Source organism: Poecilia formosa, unplaced genomic scaffold, assembly GCF_000485575.1.
Source record: "Poecilia formosa unplaced genomic scaffold, Poecilia_formosa-5.1.2 Scaffold117, whole genome shotgun sequence".
In the NCBI taxonomy this organism is placed as follows: Eukaryota; Metazoa; Chordata; class Actinopteri; order Cyprinodontiformes; family Poeciliidae; genus Poecilia; species Poecilia formosa.
In genome coordinates this window covers 1653315-1669190 of record NW_006800056.1, presented here as the reverse complement: position 1 = coordinate 1669190, position 15876 = coordinate 1653315, and the positions used below count along the sequence as shown (strand labels likewise).

The window sequence follows — 15876 nt, the reverse complement described above, 5'->3', positions numbered from 1 at the left end:
CTGCAGTTACATCCTGGCCAGGGTAAATTACATTTAAGATTTCAAATATTAAGAATTAAATTATGATTCGTCATAAAGTAATATTTTTTAATGTTTTGACTAGTCATTTCCAATTAAAGATATCTCATTTAGCATTAATACTAAGTGTAAATCTGAGTAGTCAAGAGTCTCTAAATCAGTTCGGTGTCTTGAGCAAAGAAACTAGACCAAAATTGTTTGGTAAGATTTTGTGTTTTTGCAGCGTAGAATGCAATTAGTCAGACTGAACTGATTTTATGTTAAGCTGGCCTGCCGTACCGTCTTCTGCAGCATAATGACCCCTGACCCCCTCCCTTTCCATCTAGTGCAGCAACTGCACTATAAATCTCACTCCAGTCGATTAGCGTGCCCTTAGCAACAGCTAACACACGGTCATGAATTTTTAACCGAAGCCATGCCTCAAATCAGGCAGAGAGGTGAAGCCGGGTGTCCTGTGGCCTGTTGGCTGCGTCTGCTGCAGCACAAGTGAATGGCCTCCTCACATCCACTTATCCTGCAGCCGCCTGTCCTCTGTGATGAAGTCGGCCCTTTCCGATGGTTCCTGATTAGATAAGAGCCGCCTCCGAATGGCGTCTCATCAGCTGCCGCTTATTCAATCATCTCCGTTTCCACATCGCTTCTGTTTTCACGAGGAAACCAGAATTTGAGCAAAAAGTTTACAGAAGATATTATGTAACCTTTCAGTTCCTGAGGATCTCGTTTCCCACCAAAGCGTTACTCGTTGAGGCCGAGAAGACCTTGAAGCTTATTTGTGGAGAGGCGTCGTGTCTGCCCGCTGAAACTCATGCCACCGTTTCTCTGAATTCTTCACGTTTTTGGAGAAACAAATGATTGAACTCTGCGAAAGATTTAAACAACCACTTTTATCTTGTTACATTTTCCAAGGAAACCGACTACGACTGGCTTTAACTTGAACATCAACTATAATAAACTAAATAACTCACTTCAAAACATGGAATTAATTTAGAGAGTCGTTTCTCAGAGTGTTTATTTTTGATGGCTTACAACTAACAAACCTAAAACTGAGTTTCTGCTATTATGTTATGAGCAAGCTTAGAGTTTGTTGATGCTAATTTGACTTTGACAAAGAAGTGGGCTGCTCACATAGTGCTTTATGTAGGGATACCACTGGGAAATTGAGTGGAAGGAAAAAATCCATTTGTTGTAGCTGGTTTATATTTTGTACTTTCCATTTATTTTCACCTATAAATATTGTCTAATTACATAATTTAAAATGAGTTGTGCACAAATATCTGCTAACCAACGTTGGTTCAGGGGCTTTGGACACATTACAACAAATTAGAAAATAAAAATGAGTAAAAATAAAGTCTAAAGAAAACTGGCTCAAAACTCTGCCCATTTCCACCAAGCTCATATTTCTCTTAAGTTGTTTTTGATCCATATGGTATTTTCATAACAACTGAAGCTAACATATTTTCTTAATTGTGCTGTAACATGGCACTATGACTCTGTAAGATACATACCGGCCCTTTAAGAGATGTTTGGAGAACCTGAGAACTGATGACCAAGGCAAACTTTGACTTTTACATCAAATCTGGCTGATTGGGGGGAAAATATATAGACAAAACTCGAAGTGCAAGTTATGTTTGCCAAAAGTCTGTCTGTCCGTCCGTTGTTATGTAAAGCTTTTGATCAATGCAGATTAAGGTTAAAAAAGTGCCAATGAGGATGAAATTAATTGGCCTACAGCAGCTTGAACAAATGTTTATTTTCGGCTCCACTGCAGAATAATCTCTTCTGACGAACGGAGCTTAAAAGAGAAATAACCCGAGATCACAACGGGTAAATTTCAGCCTTTATGATTCCTCCGAATGTCGTCCGCCCACGTCCTCGTGTAGCTGGAGATTTTCCTGTGCGCCATCACAGGGGACGCAGCAGAGATGGTTGTTCACAGATGACCTTTGACCAGCCACTGGGGAGGCGAAGGGGGAGCCAGCTTGTGCCTTTGGAGCGGCTGGCCTCTGATGTGATGGCTCCAGGCAGTGGGCTTTGCGTGAACCGATCCCCGATGGGGCCCCCCTCGTCACTAGATCCTCTGCATTATTCATCGCGGTCCGCAGCGGAGCGGCGGAGGCAGGCGGAGAACGGAATAAAAAGCGTCAAGGTTCAGGACCTTCTCAGATCACAAGGAACTTCTGCTTAACCTCCCTTGAAGTGATAAACACAGGAATAGAGTATGTTTTCTTTTTTTTAAGCAACTGGATCTGAGAGTAGGACTGGAGATCAATGGGGATTCCCTGGAGGCTTAGAGGAGATCACATTCACCGCAAGGTGATTGGTGGATCAATGCGGTTCCCATGGTTCACTTTGCCATTGTGAGAACGGATCCTCTTCATTCCAACCAGTTCAGAGATCTCCCAGTTTACTTTCTAGCTCACAAGGAAACATGCAACAAATTGCATAATCTGCTAATTGCATAATTGGTTGACATGTTGTAACCGGGAGCGCTAACCCAGCCCCGGGTTAGCGGGCTACGTTAAGACATTTTTGCACAACATCCAGCATTGGCGACGCAGCAGCGAGAAGACGGATAAACACGCTTGTGAGCCAGATTAATTCAGGGAGGCAGGCGGATGAAATAAACCAACATCTGAGGCTGTGGAGCAGATAAAGTGGGGGTACCCCGCCGTCTCTCTGCTGTAATTATTGGCTAATAGTCATTAACCTGGCAAACAAAAGGTTTAGCTGCATTGTTTAAAGGACTCTGGGATGCATAATGACAGACTAATATGTCATAGCACTAGGGGAGGGGGGGAGGGGTGGATTAATGAGATTTTACTGAAGGGAGCGTACAAGAAGAGGTGGGGCACGGCTGGAAAATAGAGAGGGAAGAGGGCCACATTAAGCTAATTGGAAGATGAGTGCCTACTTGTAAAAGTGCTTCTAATGGCGTATTTGTTTCTCTCACTGCAGCGCAGAGCTAATGCAGGGGAGTGCAGCTGCAAGACTTATAGTAGTAAAGATTATGAGCGTTTGTCTGCGAATGTGTGTCAACACGCCTTACATCAGGGGTGTCCAAACTTTTTGTCAAAAAGACTTCAAAGGGAAAAAAAAAACATTTTCCTTTTCTTCCTCCACAATAAACTGAGCTTGCACTGCTTCATTGAATAAATGGAGCACTCAGGTTTTTGTTGGGGAAAAAATATGTAAATTATTATAGATTTAAATCCTAAATTAAGTTTTGCTCATTAAAAGAAAGTTTGCAAATTTTCTAGGTATCGATTGGAAAAAAGTAGAACAAAATTTATTCAATTCTAAGCAATAAAATCAGGATTTGGCTCATTGTGTCTTTGAAAACAGTTGCTGTATTAAGTCAAGTTTAATGAGTTGATTGAAAGCAGATTTTTTGAGTAAAAGTCACCGGATCCTTGCAGCAATAACGAAGTTTGATCATTTAAAGATAAATAGTTAGAAATGTTTTCTGTTGTAAGGAGATTTAATTTGTCTGAGATCATTTATCCCCATTTAACAAAACAAACTCTCCATCTGCATCAAACAGGAAATTTAGATTATTCTGGAACTGAAATCAGGGGCCACACTCAGTCATCCCAGGGGCCTCAAACGGCCCCTGGACCTCCCTTTGGGCATCGCTGGACATTAGCGTCGTGTCTTCATCATCAGAAGCTCCTGCAGGACGGACAGCTCGTGTCTTCCTGCAGATAATTCTTTTATTTCTGAACTTCTGTTGACCTTTGGAGCGTTCATGATGTGGCTCCGTCTGGACCTCTGGCTGCTTCCCCAAAATCCAGCGACCGCTGAACAGTGGCTCTCTGCTTTCCGATTCACTCCAACGCCTCTGGACTCTTTGAAGACAAAATAAAATGTCTTTTTCCTGCCAGTTGGAAATAAATAGTTGGAAATGTTTGTCTTACGGACATCGTTTTAATCTGAACTAATCAACTCTAAACTCTTTTTGCATATTTTTATAATGCCTTGCCAAAGTATTTATAATCCCTGAAGTTTTTAAGTGCAGTCGCCTTCCACTCCACTGAAAAGTTTCATCCAGTCCATCAGACTGGATGGAGAGCATCTTGAAACTCTAGTCGGGCTTTGACTAGACCATCCTAACACATGATAATTTTTTGATTTCTCACTCTTCTGTCAAACATTGATCATGCAGCCATAGTCATATCAGCTGCACTTTATTTCATTTTGAGGCGTCAGAGTAAAGGCTGAGTTTTAAAACGTTGGTAAACGCCGCTCTTTGTTTTCAGAAAACGAAGAGCGCCTTCCAGTCGCAGCTTTAACTGTAAAACTAATGCATTTTGAAAATCTTTTAAGTTTTTCCTTCCACTTCGCTGCTGTGAGCTCCTTTATATACGTGTCGTCACATAAAATCCATGTAAAAGGAAAAAGTTTGCGGTTGTGTCGTGACAGTGTGAAAAAGTTTAATGGGTGTGAATACTTTCCCAAGGCGACATCACTTAACATTCGTGACGTTGTTTTCATTTTTAAGGTGAAAATTTCCTCAATTTCACCTTAAAAATATATTAAATGTAAATAACCAGGCGACCTCTGCGTGTTTGAAAAGTGTAAAAAAAAAAAGAGCCAGTTTTTGTTTCCCTGAAGTGTAAAACCCAGACTGCTGCTCTTCTTAGAATCCAGATTTCTTAAGAACAGTTTTCAGACAGTGGAACTATTCACAGATTCACTTTCTAATTTACTTTCATTATTTTGTTTCAATTAAATCAAATGGAAGTGCTAATGCCCGCATGGCCATGCAGTATGAAATAATAGTGTCCAGGCTAGAATTTAAAGTCGTACCTCCAGGCTAAAACTCCAGAGCGCACACAGAATGAAAGTGTAAAATGTTTTTTAATGTATATTTAACAACAAATACCCCAGTGACTATTGATGTTTCGTCTCAGAAGAATCTATTTCTCTGGTATATCTAAGGGCATGATATGAAACCACTCACACTTTTATTTCTTTTTCTCTGTTTTCTTCCTCTGTGTGTCTCCCGTAGTATTTCTCCCTCTCTCTTTCTTTTCCCCGCTGTCTCTCTTTAAACATTTATCTTCTGTTTTCTCCTTACAGGCCCTTTGTGCTTTTGTGATGTTGGTTTTTACAGCTTTCTGCGCACCACAGTCGCCATTTATCTTTTATAGATGCCAGCAGCAAGGAGCGCGTAAGAAATGCTACCATTTCAGCATGACTAATTGTCATCGCTTGGCGCTGCTCCCCTGATGTCACCCGCTGCTGCTCCCCTGAGGGCCTGCAGTGTGTGAGCCGCACTGTTTACACTGTACATTTCCATTTTGCTCACATAAATACTCCAACTCTGAATATTATCATCAGCTGCAGCGTGTTGTTCGGTTTGTGAACTCATTCGCCAGCAGCAATCTGAAACAGGTGGAAGATATGGGGCCCCAGAAGAGGAAAACTATCAGAATAGTCTTTGCCTAAACTAAGTCTCATCATCATCTGTTTATGCTTGATGGTGAGCCCGTCTGCAGGGGCGCTACCTTTCTTTTTCAATCTGCTTATTGCAAAAAATCCAAGCTAAGTCAATGCTTTACTTGGATCATTACCCAAGTCTCAACAGCAGACATTTTAATATTGAGCAACAGTTAATCAAAACTTTATTTTTACTGTAGTTAAACAAGACAAATTGTTATAAAAATGCTCAAATTTCATTTATAATAAAATGTACTTATTGAATTCACTAGACATGCACCGATTTATTGGCCAGCGGATTGATTGGCGGTGATTTCCTTAAGATCGGTGATTGGCCGATACTTACATGTGAAGCAGATCTGAAATGTTTGCGGATATATCTACAAAGTGTTATTTTTACCATCAAAACCATTATATTCTCAAATTATGAAAGCAATTAAATCTGAAGTCATCATGAAGTTAAAACCTTCCCTCAGCAGGTCCTTCCTAACAAACATTTCCTGGTTTATTGGTTTATGGTAATATTTCTGTTTTTGTTGTCTGGATTCAGGTGTTTCTCAGATAAACGACACGTTGAGTTGCATTTACCATTAAATACATCCTGTATTAACATGTACTGCGTTTTTTCTTCATGTGTTGTTCCTTGGTTTCAGACTTCTAGGCTGTTCTGTTGTACTCCCTCATTTCTTCTTTCTCTCTTTTTTCTACCTTCCTCCCTTTTTTCCATCTCCTAGTCCATTATATTTGGAAAAAAAAAGTCCTGTTGCAACTCAATTTTGTCCTCTTTGTGCAGTTTCTCCTGAATTCCTGATATTTTTAAAATCAGATTAAAAATGGTGGACCTTTGGATTCACTTTGCCAATCTGCAGGACTGATCAGCACAAGAATAAGAGAGATTGTTGAGGGGTAGACCTTTGATGAGGCGTATCAGGTGTCGCTCCAGGGGACCTCTGGGTATCATGAATGGAAAAACCCACGTTACCCCTTGCTCAGTATCTTTCTTTGACCAGACTAATTATTCGCAATCAATAACAGTCTGTATCTTCTCTCTTGTCTCTCTCGTCTCTTCTGGGACATTCAGGATGCTGCAGGCAAGGTTTTGGACCGCTGGACCATCATGTCCCGTGAAGAAGAGATCATCACCCTGCAGCAGTTTTTGCGCTTTGGTGAAACCAAGTCCATCGTGGAGCTGATGGCTATTCAGGAGAAAGAAGGTCAGGCGGTCACAGTTCCCTCGTCAAAGACAGACTCTGGGATTAGGACGTTCATCGAAAGTAATAACAGAACCCGCAGCCCGGGGCTCTTGACACATCTGGAGAACAGTAGCCCCTCCAGCATTCATCACTTTGAGAATATCCCCAACAGCTTAGCCTTCCTCTTACCGTTCCAGTATATCAACCCGGTCTCTGCCCCCATGCTCGGCTTGCCCCCTAATGGCCTCCCAATGGAGCAGTCTGCCCTTCGGCTTCGGGAGCCCAGCCTCCCAAACCAAGGAGAGCAGGTGGAGACCAGCGAGTCAGAGGTGTCCCTATCGCCCTTCCGCACAGGTCAGAGCCCAAGTCGCGGAGTACTGGGACCCATCAACAGCACTGAACCCAAGACAGAACCCAACAACTGTGCATCGCCCATCTCCCCGACCCCGTCCACCCAGCAAGCTCAGCAGCAGTCGTCCCTTCAGCAGCAGCAGCAGCAGCAACCGCAGCAGGGCCAACAGCAGACCCAAAGCCAGTCTCAGCAACACAACAGTCTGGGCGACCATCAGGTGCATCACCACTTCATCAAGGATGAGCCTTCGAAGTCCATCAGCCATCCTTCGTTCTCCTCCAAGATGCATCGCATACGCCGCATGGGAGCCACCTCACGCAAGGGCCGTGTGTGCTGCAATGCATGTGGAAAGACCTTTTATGACAAAGGCACACTTAAGATACACTATAATGCCGTACACTTGAAGATTAAACACCGTTGCACCATCGAGGGATGCAACATGGTCTTCAGCTCCCTGCGCAGCCGCAACCGCCACAGTGCCAATCCCAACCCACGGTTGCACATGCCCATGCTGCGCAACAACCGCGACAAGGACCTTATCCGTGCCAATTCCACCACAGGTACACCTGTCATCTCGAGCAGCAAGAGCGGCTTCACGCTCACCAGCCCTGGAAGGCCACCACTGGGTTTTACGACTCCCCCAGTAGACCCGATGCTTCAGTCCCCGCTGCAGAGTCCCCTGGTGTTCCCTTCACTGAAATCAGTGCAGCCAGTCCAACCAGTGCCCCCATTCTACCGAACACTCGTGTCTCCAGCAGACCTCGTCAGCCCTCCAGTGTCACTGCCAACCAGCCCCATTATCCCGACCACTACCAACAGCACCACCCTGATGGACCAGCAGCAGCAGATCCTGGCTGCTGTTGTCTCGCACAACAATGTTCACGTGTCAGAGGCAAGTCCAATGTCCCACCGGCTGTCCACTGGTGGCAGTCAGGACCTCACCACAAGCAGTGACCCCACACCCAAAAAGAAACCTCGTAAATCAAGCATGCCAGTTAAGATTGAGAAGGAAGTGATTGATGTGGCAGACGACTTTGAGGACAAAGATGAGGACGACGACGACACAATCCACCATAATCACCAGGCAAGTCTTCTTCACAACAATATTAAAATCAACGGCAACTGCAACAACAATGGTGCAAGTGGCACTGGCCACCACAGCGGCGGCAGTGGCCAGCAGTCGCCCTCCCAGGACGAGATGAGTCCTGGTCTGGCCCTGAGGGGGATGATGAGGCAAAGTGAGGACGAATGTAGGGAAGGGACTGGCAGCGACAGCAGAGGCGGCGCTTCAGAGCTGCGCTGTATGGACAGCTTTACCTCAGAAGATCAGGACCACGAGAGAGACTTTGAAAACGAGTCTGAAACCTCAGACTCCAAGATGTTCTACCGCGATGACCTGATGGACGGAGAGGAACATCAAAAGCACGGCAGGGGAGGAAGAGGGCTGGACAAGGAGCACGAAAACGAGGCCCACGAGGACGAACACTTGAGAAAAGACATCGAGGGAAATGGTCATTCCTCACCGTCTCCTCATGGGCCTCCGATCAAGATCAAAGAAGAGCTCAACGATCCGACTTATGACATGTTTTGCATGAGTCAGTATGGCCTCTACAACGGGGGAATGGCGGCAGCAGCGGCCGCCGCCGCTAGCATGGCCGCTCTGCACGAGAGCTTCATTTCCTCCATGGGGTACGGCGCGAGTCCACCCAAATTCCCCACATCTCAGTCCCCCGAAGGAGACCCATGCTCCAGCCCTGACCCCAAGATCTGCTACGTCTGTAAGAAGAGCTTCAAGAGCTCCTATAGCATGAAACTGCACTACAAGAATGTGCACCTGAAAGAGATGCATGTGTGCACAGTGGCTGGCTGCAACGCTGCTTTCCCCTCCCGACGGAGCAGAGACAGGTGAGTGCAGCAGGACTCCAAATGACACCTAACTTTACTCTAATGTATTTGATTTAGGCTCGATTCAGACTGTTTTAGGTTTTCAGGTTCTACATTTTTCATCATGCTCCCTAATATTTTGCTTCCAAGCAGTCCAACTTTTCTTTTTGTGTCTTTTAAAGTTGTCTAGACCAACAGTTCTTCAGGCTTTCTAGAGGCATTTCAAGGTGTTTTACTTGCACACTGAATTTCCCCTTATTTTCACTAAAGTCTTTGTATTGTAATGCATTAAGGACTGGATTTGCTGTTTGTTAAGCCTCAACTCTGACCAATGAATCATTCAACTTAAAAAAAATAAAATCTCCCAAACCTCAGGGATAGACAGCCAGGTGTTGTGTCTACACTTAACCTGAAACTTACAGACGCAAAGAAGCATGTTTTAAATTTCGTCTCAGGGCAGGCTGTTGCAAAGACACATTTTGTTTTTTACGTGTTCAGCTCTGAAACGTGCCAAAGGTAACAAGTTTGAGGCATGAAATAATATTTTTGCATCAACAAGATGATTTCCAGTTAGCCATATGCCAAATGTTTTGGCATAACTGGGCTGCACGCGTACGCCGTGTCCTCATTAAATCGAGAAAATCCGAACAAGCAGGGAGGAAAAAGCCATGCAGACACAAAACTTGTTTTTTTTTTCTCTTTATATTTGAACTTTTATGATTTACACAGTGCTGTCTGCACTTATTGGCGCCCGTTGTTGCCACTCTGGGGAGATTCATATCTCCCTAAATCTTCCTCACTGAGCACAGCGGCAAAATGAACTTCTCTCCTTTGTCCGAGTTAGTTGAACTCATCTGACTGGAGATGTGAGTAAGTTTAGATAAGTAGACATTTTATTGCACTGCCGCTGAATCCTCAGCAAGAAAAGTAGCTACTGGCTCCCCTAAAAGATGCAAGATGATGTCATCGCCTAATTTGCATATTTGCTAATGTGCGATCCGGACAGTAGATGAAAATAATATCTACACTGGCAAGAGAAAAGGTGATTAAAACTATTAAAATGTGCTTAAATGGTCTTTATGAAATCATTTATAAATATTAATAGTTTGCTTTAAACAAAGGACACATTTGACAGTTTCTTCTCAGAATTGGTGTTAAATGAACTCTTTCAGATTTACTTAAGTGATGGAGTAATTTTAACAGTTGAAATAGTTAAACTGCTCGACATCTTGTTGAAGTAACTGAAAGAGTTAAATTAATCACCAAATCAGAAAAACATAATAAAAAGATAAAAAAGATTTGTTGCCTTTTTATTGTCAACTGTATTTTCACACAATTAGTTCCTGATTTATACAGATCAACAAACCTGCAATACATGAAATGGATGTTCTCTTGTCTTTCTCATCTTCAGGAGACCCCAGGATATTTTATAAATAAATAAACGTTCCCTTTTCAGTCTTTCTGGGAAATTGATAATAGTTGCACCACCGATTTTCTTATATTATATTTTTATGTTTTTACCTTCTGGATAAGTTTTTCAGAAGGCAATATAAAAAAATCTCCTGATCTTTACCAGGAATGAAAAGCATTGCGTGTTTTTGTTAAATGACTTAAGCAAAAAATGTCAAAAATAACAGAAATCTATAATCTCAGAGTCAAATTAAAACTTTGAAAACCTTCCAAAACCCTGGAGAACTATTGATTAGGATTACTTTAAAATATTATTGATTAGGATTACTTTAAAATATTATTGATTAGGATTACTTTAAAATATTATTGATTAGGATTACTTTAAAATATTATTTACTTTAAAATATTACACAGCAGAAGCAACAAAGTGGCAGTAAGTCAGTTTAACTCTCAGCTGCTTTCAAACTTTTTCTAACACTTAACATCTGTTAGTTAATAAGAAATTAAAAAGGTACTTGGGGACATCTGGCTGGTGTCAAGTTAAAGTTTAGAGACCAGAGAAACACACACACACACACACACATAAAAACACACCCCAGGCTTCCAGCTGCAGCGTGTTGTTTACCTGCCCTCGCCGCCTCACCTTTGCGCGGTGAAATCAGGCCGCATACATTAACGATGACGGCGGTTTGTCGAGCCGCTGCATTCATTAGCGCGTCAGGCGGTGAAGCGCCGCGCTCACCTGGGCTTGTTAGCACGTATCCATCCCGCCGCCCTGATCCGCCGCCCCCCGGCTGATGGCAGCTGCATGTCACAACACGCGCTCCTCAGGATGTCCAAAGGGTGGCGCCGGCGGCCGCTTGGGCGCTCTGGATCATTTTGTTCGGCCTCACAAACACAGGGAAGGATTTCTACAACTAAAATCTAATTAAACCGTTTTTGTTTTCAGATACGAGACTAAAGTATTTTCCTTCATCAACAACGTTTCTGCCCAACGTGAAAGAGAACAATGAACCCAAAACATGTTGGAGAATATTTAGCTGGCGTTTTAAACTGACTTACATTTCTGTCAGCAATAATTCACAGATTCACTTTGCTTTATTAAAATATTGTCTATTTAGGAAATTATTCAAGAGACAAAAACAAACAAATGTCCTAAGAAATACATTTTACACAATATTGTGGCAATTGAGTTTTCTCAGCTCGACTGTTTCGACCCTTCACTGCAAAAACACAAAATCTTAACAAGTATTTTGGGTGCAAATATCTCAGTTCACTTGAAAAAAGATAAAACTAACTCACAAGTAACTTGATCAGCAACACATCGGAGCTTATTAAGTCAATAATTTCTTCATATTGATGAAAACACACTAGTTCCACTGGCAGATTATTTCACTTCTAACAAGGGAAATATGTCCTGCTTTAAGTGAAATAATCTGGAACTTTTTATCACTATTAATGAACTATTGACTTGAAACTTGAAACCTGAAACAAGCTCTTATTTCTTGCTGACAAACTACTTGTAAGTTAGTTTTGTCTTATTTCAAGTGAACTAAGATATTTCCACCAAAAACACTGTTTTTGTGTTTTTGGAGTGTAATGGCAGAACGTTTGGACACCCCGGCACTTTTCTCCTCTGCAAGAAAATCTGAAAACATGAAAAGTTTTCCTGTCATTTTCTCCTTCGTCCATCTTTTTCCAACTGAACTTCTTTGTTGTTTCTGAACGCGGCTGCTAACCGTGGCACGCACCGTCCCTCTGTGGCGCGTCGCGAATGCCTCGGGTACGACCAGCCTGCACAAACACGTCCACCACTTTCAAGTTAAAACATTTGTTTTTTTTTGTTTCTTTTAATTCTTGAATTGTGAAATACTTTGCCTGCAACATCGCCATTAAAAGACTGGATGAAATCTATCATGAAAAGCTGCATTTTTCAGCTGAAAAATGACACAATGCTGACGTCTTGTCAGTGACTGTGCACAGATCTCAATTTATTTATTAAAAACACATTTGCTAGAGCAACAGGACACGAGTTTGAGCTTCAAACAGGAACCAAAACAAGGAAAATCAGAGCAAACAGCCAGGCGAGTCGATACTCCTCAGATCTGTCCCCAGATAATCCTTTAATGACATAATGTGTATCTGAGAGCAGTGGAAGCAATAAAACGGGAATATCATTTAGCTGTTTTCATCAGCGCATCGTCTCTGATAAGATTAAGAAACTGTGGATTTATTCAGCACAAACTGCTGCTTGAACGTTGATTGCTTGGAAATTTAATAAGTTCTACTAATTCCTTTTTCTTCTAATCAGATGTTTGTGTAGCAGGGGCAATTAATAAGCTGGATAAAACACTTCATTTCACTTTAATAGTATCTGAGAAAGAGATAAAATCCATTTTTTTGGATAATTTGATGTTTGCGTTTAGGTGTTTCATTAAATCAATTAAATATTGTCTCAATTTCCATTTGCATGATTTTTATCTTTCCTCTCTACAAAAAAACTAACAAAAGTCTTTAGTCTGGTGCTTTGTTTGCAGAGACTTCATTAATTTTAGTTTTGTGTTTTATTTTTGATATTTAAAGTCCAGTTGCAGTGTTAAATGTTCGTCAGAATTTAAAGTTTGAATGTTTTTTTGCATTATTACTTGAAAATATCCTCAAAACAGCAACATTATTGCTTATCGCGACAAAGTCTGGAGCAATTTATCATCCAACAAAATTAGGTTTCCTGACAGGACTAATGATTACAGTTAAAACATAAAAATAAAAACATGACACAGTTACACATAAAACCCAGTGTATAATTAAAGCTGTCTAAAATATAATACTTGTAAAGAAAACTCAGATCCCACAGAAAAAGGGGGAGGAGCTTCTGCAACTTTCAGTTACTGGTTGCTATGGTAACCGCCAACTGCCAGGGCCGAGTCACACACCGTGAAAACGGTGTCACAACAACAGTATTATCGTTGAATTTGTCTTCGTGACAGGTCAACTCCTACGTTTGATCCACAATATTAACACAAAAAGCAACGAAACGGTAGATGACGCCATCTTTGGACCCGCTTTCCGCTCAGTCTGCACTGTTGATAAATAAACAGCAGATTTCACACTGTAAAACATCTGTGCTCGCTGTAATACACTCATTTAACGCGCCCTTGAGCAAGCCAGCTCTGGACGCGAGGGTTTTAAACGTGAGGCAGAACGAATGAAGGTTTTTTTAGGGGGCTTGGAGAATCCAGATCCGTTTTTACCCTTCCTTCACCTCCAAAGGCTGGACATGTTTCCGTGTCGCCGCGGTGAGCAGGTGTCCTCCGTCTTCCACGCTCCCGCGACGCAGCCGAGCGCAGCCCGCCGTCCCTGCATGCGCCGCTGCAAATGGAGAGAGTGAAGGTTAATTATGTTGGAAAAGTCTCTCCTTCCCGTCTTTTCCCCTCGGTCCCCTCACGGCATGTGGGCTCCGAGTTCGGGTCTTCCAAACAAAAAGGCAGAGAAAGAATACGTTAGCAAAAGCCACTCCAAATATCTGGTGAGTAAAAAGACATCACTGCTGATTAATTTTAAAGAGAATGCAGAATAAAATCCTCATTCTTAGATGAAAAACGTATAGAAAACCCACAACTTGTTTCATGCATTTTTAATGGACGATTTAATTTGAAGTCTATGCTGTTTGGAAAGTCTGAACTTTGCAATCAGTAGATGTAACAGCAGCAAAGGTTATTATGGCTAAATAAACCAAAGGTTAAAGTTTATTTCAGAACAAAACAATCAGCAGGAGAGACAACAAAGAAAATAAACAAATTATTTAATATTCAAGACATCTCTGCCCTTTATTCATCAGCTTCATGCATGGATGTGAACATTTACTAAAACTAAACATATCATTTATAACTAGCACAAACACTGTAAAAACTAATTTAAACTAACTCATTTAATAACAAAATTAAACTAATGAAAAAAACAAAACTATTCTAACCCTGCAGAGCAACATTATTACAATTAACCGAAGCAAATAAAAACAGTAATTAATTGAGAAAAACTGGAACTAACTGGAACTATACTGTGCATTTATAAAGCTAACCAAAACATACGGAAATTATAGATATAATATCCTTTGTTTCCGTGTTTGAATCTATTTTTTAGTTTTTTGAGCTGATGAGAAATTTATATTTTCTTTTTCTTTCCCACATAAGCAGATTACTGTCGGCAAAGTACGTCGCTCCGTACTGCCCCTGGTGGCAAAATGGCGGCAGCACCAGCGTCAGCTGGTCGTATCTTCTGCTAAAGGTTCCTGTCAAACGATATCTCGACAAATGATGATATTGTTGTTTTGGGACCATTTCAAGTAATATAAGGAGGAACTAGAACATATTGTCAAAGATCATTAAACTTTAAATTCTAATAAACATTTAAAACTGGAACTGGATTTTAAATATCCAAAATAAACAAACAAAACCAATAAAATGAATTATGATGTCTCTTTGAGACCAAAGAACCAGACTGAAGACTTTAGTTTTCTCATTTTTGGTCAAAAGAGAGAAAATAGAGAAACGGTACATCATGGAAATTATTTAAATTTATGATACGATTAATTGACCTTGTAGAAGAAGTCTGAAAAAACTGAAACTACTACCATAAAAACTAGCAAAAACACGTAAAAATAATTAAAACCAACAAAATAGAGGTAAAGTCTGCTGAGAAACCCGGAGCTATTATGGCGGTGCGGCAGAGTGATGAATGTGGGTAAAATCCACGTCCTCCCACTCACCTAAGAGCTCATAACGAACGACAGCGAAGACAAAGGACCGGCAGCGTCAGTTCGACACCTCGCCGCTCTCCATCTCATTTACACATTACGAGCCATTTAGACAACATGAGCACATTTAGGAACGAATCCGCGCACGTTCGCTCCGACACGGAGACCAGGGGCAAGGGCCATCAGATGAGCCTAAAGATGATTAACGGTGGCTGGGACAGAAAGGCTGCCTCCTCTGCACGGCTCCCTGCGGAGGCCTCCCCCGTCTGCGGGGCGAAGATGAGACCGCCGAATTGGTTTGCCAGCCGCATTACCGGCCAGCAGGGAGGCGCTGGGGAGGCAGCGGGGGGAGGAAGATGAAGCGTACTGAAGAGGAGTGATGGAGGAACGGAGGGGAGCGGCCGATCTAAATCTGATAAATGAAGAGAAGAGGGCATAATGTGGACGCAGTTCACTTCTCCTGACAACACAAGTTAAATCGAGTTCATTAAAATGACCACAAGCTGCTTTTTTTTTTTTAGTTTTGTAAATAATTACAGCAAAATCTTGTTGAATTTTACTTACAAGTTCTTGTGAAGAAGCAAACTGGTAATTTAATATTTTTATTCCTTTAAATAATGTGATTTTCACCACAGAGTATTAGGGCCAGACTAAGAGGTTTTTGTTTTTTAATTATGAGAATAAAGTCATTAGTAAAAACGCAGTAAAAATTAAAAGAAAAAAACCGTTTTAAAGGTCAAAGGTCGATAGACACAATCGGATAACGATTTAATGCTGATGTGTAAAAATAGAGTATTTATTCACCTGTTAAACTGTTTACACATTCA

General features: G+C 41.7%; 1 protein-coding gene across 5 annotated transcripts in view; it reads left to right on the top strand.

Moving 5' to 3' along the window:
- The window catches only part of bnc2 (basonuclin zinc finger protein 2), a 241306-nt gene that overhangs the window by 215481 nt on the left and 9949 nt on the right, over positions 1 to 15876 (top strand). For all 5 annotated transcript variants that reach the window (XM_016675582.1, XM_007560631.2, XM_007560632.2 and 2 more), the window contains one exon: positions 6539 to 8907. In XM_016675582.1, the coding sequence (XP_016531068.1) occupies positions 6539 to 8907 (2369 nt within the window). The remainder of the gene's footprint in view (positions 1 to 6538; positions 8908 to 15876) is intronic.